The 14,379-nt window shown below is 41.8% G+C and overlaps 1 protein-coding gene across 3 annotated transcripts in view; it reads left to right on the plus strand.

Moving 5' to 3' along the window:
• ARHGAP22 (Rho GTPase activating protein 22) overlaps positions 1-14,379 on the plus strand; it is a 120,726-nt gene that overhangs the window by 55,641 nt on the left and 50,706 nt on the right. The window contains exon 1 of one of the 3 annotated variants that reach the window (XM_077183104.1): positions 9,641-9,770. The exons of the other annotated variants lie outside the window; for them this stretch is intronic. Within the exon in view, the coding sequence (XP_077039219.1) occupies positions 9,719-9,770 (52 nt within the window). The 5' untranslated portion in view covers positions 9,641-9,718. Of the gene's footprint in view, positions 1-9,640; positions 9,771-14,379 lie in introns of those variants that run through there. 3 annotated transcript variants of the gene reach the window in all.

A 14,379-nucleotide genomic window follows, 5' to 3' on the forward strand; every position in this document is an offset into this window, starting at 1 on the left:
TGCACAAGTGGTCTGGCTCAGGACAATAATTACATGTATTATTTCTCTTTCTTTTTATGACTGCATGTAAAATATATGTCATGATAACACAAAGCTTTATAGGTAGCAGGAAATTTTGTACTTCATAATAATGTAAGCTTGATCCTTAAGTTTAGAGGGACTGTCAACCCTTGGTTCCTTTAAGGTAGAGTTAGTGGCAGGTATAGAACATAGTTGGCTGTTCACTGCCAACTGGCTAGCACTGTCATGTGTGCAAGGTCATTGGAGAAAAATGAGGAAACTTAATTGTCAAAAGTATTGTGTGAGGCCCTGAAGGTCCAACCACCAGTCTAAGCTCTGTTCTGTCAGCTCCTGGATAGAGTGGGCTAAGTGCCAGATCATTCTCCAGGGTTTTCAGAATGGGAATTACCCACTGGCCTTGGGAAATCAGTCTGGGAAGAGATCTGGAGAGGAAAGTGCTGAGGAAAAAGGTAGTGCTTTAGAGCACAGCAGGGAAGACATGAAAGCTGATTCAGGAGGGGCAGGTGAGAAGCCTCTATCTCAGAAGAATCAGTTGCAGAGATGCTCTCCCTTCCCTGGGTCCCCTTCCTAGGTGACCAGTCAGACTCTAAGCAGAATTTACTTGACTCCTTTCCACCAGGGCAGAAGGACTTGTTCTGCTGTCAGTGCCAGGCTGGAGGGGCAGATCCATCCTGGACCATGCAACCCTTTCTGCCCAGGGTGAGCTGCCCAGCCTGCAGGACACAGGTAATCCTGTGCAAAACAGCTGTGATACAGGTGACTGAAGGAGTCTTACAGTGCCTAGTGCTGGGTAATAATGCAAAATTCTTAATTTAAGATTTGAACAAGAGTTGGGCAATTCGAGTTTTAATCCCATTTATCTTGCTCCGTGGAATATTGTGATGAGATTGCTTAGGCTAGCTGATCTGACCCAGCCTGTTCTTTTGGTGGCAGTGCTATGGATGCAGTGTTGGGCAAGGTGGCTGCAGCTGGGCAGTGCCTTCAGAAAGGCTCCTTGTCCATGGATAGCAAGTGGACAGTGCTCAGAACCGTTATCAAATCTAATCAATAATGATTTCTCTGTCTAAATATTTAGTTCTCAGTCTTTTAAAGTAGTACCATGATGGAAAAACATATTTCTTTTCAGCTATAGGAAGCAGCTGTCCACAGCTCTAAAATTGAGATTGTCATTGTGCAGGTGGTGATGGGCAGGGCAAAGTGTGTTACCTGGGTGTTCGTGTGCAAGTGATTAGCAGTAAATCACCTTAACCTGTTATATGAGGATATTTACATCACCACTAGTGGGTTTTAGGGTTAGCATCTCAATTCCTGGCTCCTCTGATGTTCGAGTGTATCACTGCATTGGCTTTAAGTGTGTTGGGATATTTTTCTGCTGCACAGTGGGGGAAAGAAACTTGGAGGGGAGGACCCCCTCCCTTTAAATTGCAAGAGTGCAATTTAAAGCAGAATGGTGATGAGTTTGCATAGTACATCAAGCCTCACATCTATATATTCAGTATGAAAAGTGGAGAGACTGTTGCTCTCCATAAGGACAAATGAGTAAAGCAAAGTACTGCAGATTCTGAGAAGTGACCCCTGTGTGCAGTGGGAGAGTGATGAAGATGCTGGCAGCCCTTATCAGTGAGGCTGCTGGTGTGAAGTGCTTAGCTGGTGGTGTTGATGGATCAAAGCAGTCTGAGCACAGAGTGTGCAAATGTCTCCAGCTGTCTGTGCTACTCCACTGGGAAAGGAGGTGTCTGAGCCCCCGTGACACTCTCACCTGCAGGGCCTTTTGTGAACAAAGAGAAGCTTTTAGGGCTTAATCTTGATACCACTGGAGAAAAGTAAAAGCATTGTTTAGTCTGGGGGGGTCGGGGGTGGTTTTTGTTGTTCGGCTGTTGTTTTTTTTGGGGGGGGTTGGGCTTTGTTGTGGGGTTCTATTTTTTCTCAGATTTTTTTTATTACTTGGCTACATTTTTTCCTGTGAAGGTGTTTATCTCAGAGTAAGAAATCCAGGGAAAGATATCAGTTAAGACTTCCTGGGGAAAATCAGATGACAGAGAGGTTGAAATTACTTTTCAACAAAGCACAAAATTCATTTTGTGTTATCCCAAGACAGAAAACTGTCTTTCAAGTGTTTTTACATAATTTTTGCATCGATTGCTTTTGCCTGAGCTTTTCTTCTGTTGTAGATCAGCTTTTAGATAAGAAACATATTTTTTAGCAAAGACATTGAAATATTTTCTGCAAAATGTAGTATCTTGAGAGGTTTTAATTTAGGCCAAACCCATTTGCACTGAATTAAAAAACTGTACTAATCTCCTTGAAATACACTTTTATTTCTTCTGTCTCTGCTCTGTTGTGAGGATGCTTCTGTGAATAAAGGTGCTTAAATTACTCTAGGTGCACCAGTCTGAGGCTGAATGTACATTATACCCTCTTTACTGGTCAAGGGTGAAAACAGATGTCCTCTCTGATGACCACATCTGCCTTAGCAGACAGTGCCAGTTCAATATCCATTACCTGTCTTTACAAGACAGTGCTGTCAGCGAGGGCCACAGGATGTGTTATGGTAGCAGATCTGCAGCTCCATTAGTCTAAGCTGATGGTGTGCTGGAATGATGCTCCAGCCCTCTGCCCCTCTGGCACCACTGGACAAGCTCCTGGTATAGATCTCACCCTAGAGCTCAGGCCTAAAGCTCCCAGCTGTGGTTTTGCTGGGAACAAGTGGCAAAAGATTAGTCAGCTGAAGATAAATGGGGCTATGCTGACATCATTATTGCTGACTGAGAATTTGGCCAAGTGTCATGGCTGTATTTATTTCTCCTGCTGTACCTCGAAATACAGGCAGCTTTTGCTGCATTGAATAAGCCTGTTTTCTAGCTGGGATAAAAACTGCTGTAATTGTCATTTCTCAAGAGAAGGTGTTTTCCTGCTGTCATCTCTGGTAGAGGCAAAGGAAAATAGAAAGCTCACTGTCAAGTTGCTGCCCTGAGGAGGTGTCATCCAAAAAGAAGAAATCCTGGCCTGGGCAGGTCCCAGGAAAGCAGTGGTGTAACCCTTAAAGAAGATGCATTCTTGTTCAGGAGTCTTACAGGAACATGCACTGTCTCTGTTTCCTCACATTTGTTCATGAAAGAGAAGTTCTGTCTCAGTCTCTGCCCAGTGGAGGGATGTGAAAATAGAAATACTGAAGTATAGTACCTTGATTCTTCTGCCTGACTGTAGCACAGAATTCAGATTCTGTTCAAAGCCAGTGACTTGCCAAGGCAGATGTTATATGCTTGAATGAGTTTAATAAGATGATCAGGACTCTGTTTATCAGTTTGGCTTGCTTAGAGCAGTGCTCCAAACATCCAGGGAAACAGGAAGAAATTGTAATTAAAGGCAGCTTTGAAATTCAGTATGTGACTGATTTGCATTTTACTACTTTATTCCTCTTTCCCTTTCCCTGTAAAAGCCTGGGGAGGTTTGCATGGTGACTGGCATTGCTGTGGTACATTATCTATGCTTGAGGGACTGTGGAGTGGCAATTGTGTAATGAGGATGAAAATCGGAGCTTACTCTGAAGAGAAAAAAAACCCTTTTTCCCTTAAATCGTGCCCGGGGCCTTTCCTTGTCTCAGCTGCACATGTGGGGCAGAGTTGTGGTGCTCTGAGGGGCTGTGCTGGAGAATCCAGCAAGAGATTGGGGGGCTTGTCTGGGGCTCTGACCAGCAGCTCTGCTTTGTCTCAGTTTCCATTATTCTGATCAGGGTGGAGAGTACATGTGTCTGTGCTAAACTTCTTGCCTGTAGTACTGGGAACAGAATTGCATCTATTTCCTGTGCTGGGGATGTAAGCAAAGACTCCTTCCCCACTCTCACAGCACTTACAGGTTTTGTGATTTATTCTGTTGTGGTTTACTTACTTGTCACTAAAAGCCATGCTTTGTGCCCAGTTGAAGCAGTAAAAATGTGTAACCAATCAGTTTATTGTATCAGTGTCTCTTATCTAAGCTCTACAGATTTACCATTTTGTCTTGTTCTGCTTTGTAGGTGCTGTAGATACTTTTGTCCTCATCCTGTTCTGAGTACCTGAATAATTTAATTTACTCCATTTCCAAAATGAATTAAGAAAAATGTGACAAGGCTCTGGGATTTCCTGTTGAGGGTACAAAGGCCTGAAGTTATATGCTGTCTCACTGTGTATGTGTTTTCCCTTGAAAACCCTAATTCTAAATACTATGATTATGTAAAACTTGCAGCTTTCATCAATAAAGAACAATCTCTTAATGCTTATGGATTTAAAATAAAGATACCAAATAGGATCAGCCAAGGCTCAGAAACTAGAAGATGGATAATAATGAAGAATTCCCATTGGTTGGAAGCCCATCTCCTGATTTTGGTGGGCTGACCTGATATTTATGAATGCCCGGAGTGGCAATGATTCAGAAGCCAGAATGTGTTCAGGCTGGTTGACCAACAAAAGTCACTGTTACTTTACAAACATGTCATTCAAAAATCAGTTAAGATAGAAATGCCTTCTAGAAGCTATCAGTGGACTTTGCACTACACTGTAATCTTCTGAACCAGGTGGGTTTTCATCACATCACATCTACCTAGCACATCTATCCTTGTAGCAGGGAAACAGCATACAGCATGTCTTTCCCCACCGTTGCCTGTCCTGTTAAACTAGGAAAAAAAAAAAAAGGGAGAAAAGTAGGGCAAACTCTGTAGCCTTTATGCAGGGAAAGTCCCATCAACTTCAGTGGGAGACTTGGCTCAGGGAGAAGTACAGGAGCCAGGCCAAAATTTTCATTCTGCTTTTTCAGAAGCTAGTATTCCATGTTTGTAGATGAATGCCACATAGCTTTGCAGAAGTGGCCTATGAAATGCTTTCAACTCAGTGGATTTCTGCCTTTTAATTCCTGCAACTTCCAGTTGTTGTGTTTTAAAAAAATCTATTCTTCATTGGGATGTGTTTGCCTGAATGTCACATTAGGAACACAGCCAGCAGTGCTCAAATATACATTGGCATAAATTAAACCCCATCCTTGCTAAGGGACAGATAAGCATGAAGGGTCTCAGTGTTCTCAGATAAATCATACTTAGCTCATCAGTGGGTGCCTTGATTTAATGAAGCCACAGTATGTTAATGTTAACACTGCAGAAAAAGCTGAAAAGTTACAGGCAGCCATGCTAACTAGCTACAAGCATTTAAAAGCCTGGGCATGAGCTCCTACTTGGCTATTCTGGCCATAATTAATGATGACAAGTATGTTGGAAAAATAATTATTTTGCTTGCTTTTAAAGACAATTACTTTGCTTGAGGCGAATGAGGGGGTGGGATTTATGTGGCTGTAATAAGCATATGTAGATGGCATCTTCCCAGAAGAATATTATAGCCACAGGATCTTTTTAATTGACCTGAGATTCCTTTGTTCTCCAGATACAATTTATGTATGTGGTCACAGACTAAAATGACCCTACTTGTTCTAGGGCAGGCTTAGTTCTAAACTGCTGAAAGGAAAAAAACCCCTGCTTTTATCAGCACAATCAGCAACAGATAGAAATCTCTCCTGGTCACTTTGTAGGGGGGAGAATTTTTTTTAAAATTGGTACCCTGAGTGCATGCTCTTTTCATCTGATAAAATAGGAGTTGGGTGTATGGAAGCAGGCTGAGGTATTGTTGCAGTCATCTGGTATCACTCCTGTGTCTGGGCTTGCAAAGCAGAGCAGCTTTTGCCTGGCACACTGCGATGCCATCCTCTGACAGCCACCTGCCTGCTCATTTACCCTGCTGGGCTGCAGAGCCTTGGTCCCTTTCCAGCCTGGACACGGTGCTGGAGCCAGGGAGGGAGCACCTGCTTCTCCCCAGCTGCCATTCCAGAGCAGCAGGTGTGAGTGCTGGTGGAGGACAGCTCCACCCTCCTGCCACCTCTCACTGAGCACTGGGAGAGCCCCACAGCCTGGTCACAGAGTCTGTGATGAGATCCTGTAACAATAAGGTTGTGTCTTACTGCCTTTCTCTCTGAGTTTCATGCTAACTGGGCCCAGGTGGGAAATAACAGCAGAAAATCCCCCAAGGCTGCAATTCAGTGGAAAATTTCAACATGTGCAAACAACTAATGACCTTTAATAGAAATGAGGGGTTTTCATGTTTGCTGTCAGTCATTTCATTGTTCACCTAAGATAGTAAAATTTTCTTGGGCCTCTCTCTTCTTGGGAGAAAGAAGAGGAAGCAAAAAGCTATGTGCTGCTCACTTACATATCAGAAAAATCTCCCTGTAGTTCCCTTTTTTAATCATGTAGTGGTTATACAGAAGTCACAGTCCCTTTCTCCAGTTCCCATCTGTAAGATGGAGAAGATGATGTCCTTCAGTGTAGTGTTTTGAAACCTGATACTGAAATGTGTTACAGAAAATGCAATAATGAAGAGCCGTGGGTGCTTTTCTCCACGCTATTTAGCCTGCTGCTAATAGTAAAGGTTGTGCTCTGTGCACTCCCAAGTCAGTCTCTCTGAATTGGGATCTGAAGCTGGAGGAAGGAGGATGAATAAAAAAGGAGAAACCCACTGATTGTATGGTAATGTGATGATGCATAGTAGAAAAATCTAGATTTCTTGCAGTCTTGGTTGTATCTAGCCCTTTCTAAAAGCATTACTAAAGGAAGCAGTCTTAACAGTGGGTGAATGATAACATTTGATAGCTTGGGTCCAATTCATTCTATTCTATTCTCTTCTATTCTTGGTGTCTACAGATTTTTGTCAGGATGGAAATTTTTACCTGATTTCAGTCTTTTTGGAGAGCTGATTAAGGAAGGCTATGCCTGAGCAAGAGAAGAGTACCAGAGGATAAAGAATAAACAGTTCTCTCCTCATGAAGATACAAGGTCTTAGGATTTCTCAAAGTAGGCTGCGGTGGTAGGAGGTAGGGAGGGGTAGAGAGAGATCCTGTGTTTCATGGCCCTGGGTGAGAGATACAAATGTTTGTTTACATAAGTTCAAAGTTCTCCCTGGAAATTGCAAGTCTAACAGGAGGGCAACCTCTGTTTTTAGCTCCAAGGGCAGAGAGAGCTGGAAATGAGGCAGAACGCAGGGCACTGGAGTTAAAAGCGCCAGGGGTTTGTGCACGGTCATTAAGGGGCCAGGATCTCAGGCAGCTGGGAGGGATTACTGCATTAGTCTGTGTTTGACCTTGTGTTAAACTGGCAGAGAAGGGAGTTCCCTTGTGGTTGTGCTGTGGTTTTTACTGGTTGGGTTTTGGGTTTTTTTTTAATTTACTGAGTGCAAAAAGGCAGACTTAGTTCATCAGGAACTCCAGTATGGTGTGTCACTGCGTGTGGGACATGTTTGCTGGCAAAGAGGAAGCTGGTGTTTTGAGGGCTGTTTGGGCATGACATCTTTTCCCATGTACCACACAGTGATAGCACGAGGAAGTGTCATAAGGTTTAGGAATGAGCTCAGAGTTTATCCTGACTATTTAACTTCTCCTTCAAAATAACTAGATTCTAGAGCAAATTTTTGTTTAGGGTCTGCTGGAAGGAATTGGGAGTGTTGGAAATGGCCCCCACCCCCAAATATTTCCAGATATCCATGGGAAGATTTGTGAGGTCATAAATTATGTTAAATCTGGGGGAATGTGGAGGGAGTTTTTTGATGACACAAGATCAGGCAGTGTTTCCAGATTAAATATGGTGTAGATTGGGCCATCACCAAGGGCCCCCATTTCAAGGTGATATGTTGCTATGGTAGCTGAGTAATGCGAAAGTTCTACCTGAAAAAATGCTTCCTCCTTTTGTGATCTGTACATTCCCCAAGTCCAACCCACAGCCTGCAGTGGTTCACAGATGGCAGTTGCCTCTGTCACTGACTCATAGGGACTCTTTCCTCATCTCTTTCCTTTCTACTGTTCCTCTCTGCTCCATACATGCTTAAGAACGAAATGGGATTTTACAATATCAGGTTAACCTGACCTTAGCTTGAGGTGTGCTATGGAAGAATTATTTATGCCTGAAAGCTTGTCAACTGATTTCAAAACTATCTAATGAAAGAGAAGACAGTTGTTGGGTTGTTTGGTTCAGGGTTTTTTTTTGTGTGATGGTACAGATACAAGAACAATGACATCCTATTGAATATCATGGCATTTATGAATTCTAACCTGTGGTGAAGTTTTTCAGATGGCTTGCTGAATGGATTTTTCTTGAGCATAAAATTTGTCTTTCCCAAAAAACTTAATATTTTTCTGTGCCGACAACAAATGGTTCAAGAAAAGGCACAGCTGGGAGCTCCATATGTTGTGAAGTGCAGCCCTGGTTTGTACAGTCTTCATTATAGTGTTGTATATTCTTTTACCTTATGAGACTAATGCTGGTTTCCTTTGGATCAGTTCCTTTGCCAGTCTAGAAAGCTGACTTCAGATCCAGTCAGTGGGTTAATGGTTATGGGTTACAAAACGTTTTCCCTTGCTGACAAGTAGCTGCTTTCTTGTATCTCAGTGCACTGATGACTTGGCAGTACCCAAAGACTGAAATCAGTAAAGGCCAAGAGCTAAAGCACTACTGGAAGTATGGATTATTTCTATTTATGAATTTTCTATAAATCCATGAACCTTTAAAAGGGTGAATTCTATCTTTGGGTCATTACACATAGAAGGACTTGAAGCATAGAAACATTAGTATGCCCAGGACTGGGTAGTCAAATTTCTGGCATTGTCCTTTATATTCCAAGGAATGAGGTGTTGCCTATCCAACCAATATGCTGTTGAGTGAATTTAGAGGTAGGTGACTAGAAGGAGGCAAACACTGATAAATGGCATTGCCATAAATGTCAATCCCAACTGTATGGAATTAAAAAGATAGGAAGTCAGTACCAAACTGCCTTAAACACTCCAGAGAGGCAGCAGAAGCAACAGGAATAAGACTGAATTTCAAAATCAGGTCATCTTGGTAGAATAAAAGCAAAAGATTTTTAGGAGACCTAAAAGCAACATGGCAGATTAAGGGGAAATAAACAGCTGTAATCATATAGGATAAAGCAATGGGGTTAAGCCCTGGTTCTTATTACCCACTGCCCAAGAGTCTCAAAGATTTTTTTGTTGTTGTTGTTTAAATAGAAGCACTGTCACACTGTTGCCCCATTTGAAAAGCAGGGAAACTGAGGCATGGGGTACTGGGATGAGTGTCTGGAATCAAAACATCCTGAAGCAAATTTTCTTGTGCCTAAGTGGAAACAAGGAGATAGCCAGAAGTGCCTAAGGAGGAAATGAAGAGATATAACAGAGGATTTATAGTGACATGACAGGAGATTTATAGTTCTACATTTTCTACTCAGGACAAGGACTGGTTAATAGAATCAGGTTTTTTGTGTTATCCAAACCTGTTGTGTTTTTTTTTCTTTTCAACATATGTGTCTGTAGCAGCTGAGTAATGCAGAAGTTCTGCCTGAAAAAAAATGCTTCCTCCTTATATGATACTGTACATATTGTCATGGAAATTGTCCTCATTTCCCCCGAGCACACTTTAAATAACTCAAACAGCAGTGCTAATGAGCAGAAAGATATCTGCAATCCCCACCGTGCAACTTGACATACTTTATCCCACTCTGAATTCCCTTTGCTCATCTCTGAGCATTTTAAAGATCTGGTATAATAATTTGCTTTCTCTCTTTGGTCTGTTCATTTTGCTCTTAGCACTTGATAATAAAAGGTCAGCTTTGGCTGAAACCTCAGTGTTGCAGCCATGCCGTTTTTTACTGCCAAATATCTTAAGAAAAGCAAGTGTCTCCGAAAGGGTAAGTCACGATATTTTTGATGTGTTTAGTGTTGTCTGTTTTGCTTTAAATCACAGTAAAGGATTTATTTTGAATTAACAAGCAGTGGAAATGGATCTATTCATGCTGCCTGTCGTTCAGCACTGGGGGTTTTGTTGGGCTGTGTGCAGTTTTGGTTCAAGATACAGTGTATGTTATTATCCTGCATTTTACATTCAGAAAAGCCGACTAAGCGAGAGGATGTTTAACTCTTTAAACATGGAGCATGTGTTTTGCACAGGGATGGAATCCCTGATGCAGAACAAAACAGCAACAGAGAATATGTGTGTTTGTTTTTACAGATAAGTTTAAGTAGGCAGCTGAGTAATGGTCCACTATTTTTTGTCTCTTTTGTGCAAAAGGAGTGTTTTATTTTCAATCTACACTGAAACAATAAAATAAATTATACTTAGTGAAGGAACAGCATATTTCCTCTTAGCATCTCTCCCATGTAGGGCTACCTGTGCATGACTCCACACAGATTTTTCAGCTTGCTGTTATGAGATTCACTTTGTAAATTGCTGTGTGGGCTTTTTCAGGAAATACTGATTTTTCTCCCGGTACATACACAGCTCTTCATGAGAGCAATCTGCCTCTAGCATTGTAGAAATTGACAGTGTAGTAAAGTCCCAATACACACATTGATTGTAAATTATTTTCTTCTTTGCATGTGTCTTCATTGTGACATCTGTTGTTTAGCCAGCAGTCCAGAAGTGGGGTTTGCATAAAAACAAATGGCAGTGATTTCGTGTGTCTGGGACATGCATTAGTTCCACAGGATCTGAGGAATCTGACTTACTCACCTGGCTTATTTTATATATATTACTTGGCATTTATGAATGTTGGTGTTTACTTAATATGTGCATTTCTCTAATTCCTTGTTTACATATTAAATTTTTCTAAGGGATACATGCAAATGGGAATTGTAAAGGTTTTCATCACTGGTGTACATATGATGAAAATTTCTTGGAAAAAAAGTTAAAGAGAACAAATTTGCATTACCTTTTTTGTTTTCTTCTGGGTCCTATTTTAAAATGGGATTGCACAAGAAGTAGCAGTTGAGATGTGATAATTTAGTTAAACTGACCTGTAGATGCTGGTTCCAACTATTTGGTATTTTATTGAATGAAATATGTATGCGCGTACAAATTTACACAATAATTCAGAAATCACTAGGGATAGAATTATCTCAGTAAAGCTTTTATTAAAAAGAAGGAAAAAATATTATAACTGGATTATTAATTTGATTGTGACAAATTAGTTTTTAGAGTTTTGTTGTACATGTATACATATAAATGCCACTTTCCAAGGTGGCATAGGATGATTTTTGCTCATCTCCTGGGGGCACCCAGCTGTCCAGTGCTTCGTTCCCTTCTGGTACGGGCCACAGTAGCAATGTGTTTCTAGACAGGGGCTGAGGAAAGGTGCCTGCCTTACCTGGGTCTGCATTGCAGGGAGGGGCTGGCGGTGCAGCCAGGAGAGGTAAGGCTGGGCTTTTGAGAGACAGCTGAGGGATGTTCAGGGAGCACCAGCCAGTTGTACTCTCAGTGAGTCACTACCAACAGGAAAATTGTCAGCCAACTGAACTGAGGGTGCTGCTTCTTGGAGTCTGTTTCTGCCAAAAGCTATGTGATCTGCAAAATCCATCAAACTGTCCAGAACATCTCCTGAATCGGGCTCGCTGGCAGGGTAGGGACTCCTGATTCCTTCTGGTGCCCTCTTTGCTGTGTGCTATCTCTTCTCTTCTTGCTTCCAGGACAGTCTGGGAAGGGCAGTGCTAAATCAGTGTGTGTCTGAGTGGGAAATGCTGAGGTAGCTGAGCTTCTCCATGAGCTGCTCAGTGTCAGTCTGTCGCTAAGCTTGCTTTGAAGAAGCTGGACTCCGGACAGCTTTTGAGCCACTTTCCATCCAGTTACTTAAGGCAATTCCCTTTAACTCCCTTTCAGAAAGCACTTAATTTGCAGAGGGTTTTACTGTCATCTGAGTAAGGACATCCTTCCCAGTAAGTAAATGTGGTTGTTCAAAGGTGCTAAATGATTAGAGTGCCCTAGGCATAGCATCAAAAATGTGGTTGCATAAAAACTGTAGCAGCCACAGGCTCCAGTGGTTCTGACCTTGCTGTTCTCTGTGTCTCTGAACAGGGAAGGAGCAAACCATTAGGAGGAGTGAGATTAGTGTATGATCTGTGGTCTCCTTGCCACAGGTTCAGATGGTCTAGGGACAGAAGCTGGGCTGTGGACAAGTTCATGGCCAAATGGGAAACAAAACTCCCAGGTAAATGCTCCTGGTTCAGCCTTGAGAGGGAACTGGCCTAGATTAATACAAGAAGTGGACAGCATAGATGGGAACTGGAAGCTGATTCTCCAAAGTCTTATATCTGAAATCCCAGGAAGTGCAGGATTTTGTGGCTTAGCTCTTTCATACCAGGTTGTAGCTGAAGCCTGTTTCTTTCCAAGTGAGATTTATTCTCACAATGCACCATTTTATCTCCTCACTAGTATTCCAGGCCAGGCCACACTGTGTTTTGAATTAATTCTCTGCTTGTTTTTGTGGAAGCTGCAAGAGTTTCCAGACATGCCTGAAATGAAAGACCCAAGCCAGAGTAGTGTTCTCTCTTGCTGTATATCCTTTGCTATGCAGACTGTTGGGCCTGTGGAGAATTCCTGTAGGTCTCATTTGGTCACACAGCCTTACCCTACTCATGCCCTCTGTTAAACAGGCAGATTCTGAACTCTAAAATTTCTTTGTTTTTTCCTATTATCAGTTTAACCTCAATCAAACTCCTATCAGTTACATCCACATACACACCTTATTTAAGGCATCAAAACAATGAAACTATTTATTAATCTTTGCAGCCTGTTGTTAAAACCTTCAGTTTTCTCATGTCTTTTTCCAATAATTTTTTTTGTTTTCTTTGGCCATTTCCTGAGCACTGGCTCAATACTATTCAAAATTGGGCTATAAAATGTCATACAGTCATATTTGCCTGTGATCTGGCAAGTCATTGTCAATTTTTCACTTATGTCTTCGTTTCTAGTGGGCAAAACAGAAAGTTTCAGTTTCAGGAAAGCCTTTTCCACTTTAATTCAAAAGAATTTAATATTTTATTGCCAAGTGGTCCTTACTTTTCTGCAGCTGTAGATTTACAGGACTTCAAAGCTGGATGATTAAGGTGCAGTTTTAGTTTGTAGCCAGACAAGCCAAACAACCTAAACTTCAAAGGAGAGGAGTGTTCTTTAATGTTGTGGGCTCGCCCTTTGTGTTCAGCAAAAAACAGTAAAAGAACTGGACTAGATGATGTTCATCTTAGGATAAGGAGTATGGTATAAAGAGTTCTTTCTACTGTTGGCTTCCTGAGAACCAGCCTTCCTCATATTTAGACTCATAGACAGGAGTAGAATATCTACAATATATCAATATAAGTAGAATATCTGCATTTGAGGCTTACAAGTGCTTGACTGTGCATTTAGAAATATACCCCTTCATTATGATCATTACAAGCATGTAATGCTTTCACAATTAGGCATCCGGATCACCTAACTGGTGATCTTAAATTAAACAAGGCAAGAAAATTAAAACCTCTCTGAAAGGCTGGAGAAGCTGTGTCTGTTTGACAAGTGCTTGCAGATTTGCTTTGGAGACCATGGATTGAGTTTTCACTTATAGGTAACTGGCAGAGACCAGGCTTTGAAGACAATAGTTTACTGCTGTCTTGGGTTTCTGCTTTCACAGTATGAACCATTTAAATAAAGAACATGATACAGTGGAACCTTCTCTGTCTTTAATTCAAGATGCACTGAAACTGGCTGCAGTCACAAGCCATACAAGCTTATAGCCCTTTTATTTTTCCCTGTGTTTTAGATTTATATCCCCTTTTAGGGACTTTCAAACTCATCTGATTGCTCTTAATTTAAAAAATGTAGAAGGGAAGAGTAGGGAGCACGTGCTATGCTCCCCTCATTCCTTCTGTAGCCTGATTGGGGCTCTGACAAATCCTGAAGCCATCAGTAATTTTTTTTCCCAGCCTTGCAGACCATTAACCCAAATGGTTCTTCGATTTCCGAACCGTGTCCTCCCAGCCCCCTGTGTACCACAGCTTCACTATAGATACATAATTCATTATTTGGAAAGCTGCTGTTTTAATGTAATATTAAACAGGCAGCAGTCAGCAGGTGTCCCCAAGGTAAGGATGGCTGCATGCTGCTGGCAGCAGCTGCTGCCTTTAGGCTTATCAAGATTTCTTTGTTTTGAAACGGAAGCTGGAGGGCTTTTTAATACGTGCCCTGTCATTGGCTGAGCAGTTCCTGGTTTCTGGCTGTTATTCTGCTTTGACTACAAATTCTTATAACACATTCTGCCTGCAATGGCTGCATGCAGTTCTGTGCCCTGGAGAAAGGAGCAGGGTGAGGAGAGAGAGGAGGCTCACAAGGCAGATACGTGTGCCCTGTTTCCTCCTTGCTTTTTTCTTAGTGGACCACCCAGACTCAGTGAATCTGTGCAGCAGCCCACTTTTGTCAGCATTTTCAAAATGGGCTTTCTGCTACTATAAGCATAAAAATAAACAAATATATTGCCTATAGAGGGCATTCCA

This window comes from Agelaius phoeniceus, chromosome 9 (assembly GCF_051311805.1).
Source record: "Agelaius phoeniceus isolate bAgePho1 chromosome 9, bAgePho1.hap1, whole genome shotgun sequence".
NCBI lineage: Eukaryota > Metazoa > Chordata > Aves > Passeriformes > Icteridae > Agelaius > Agelaius phoeniceus.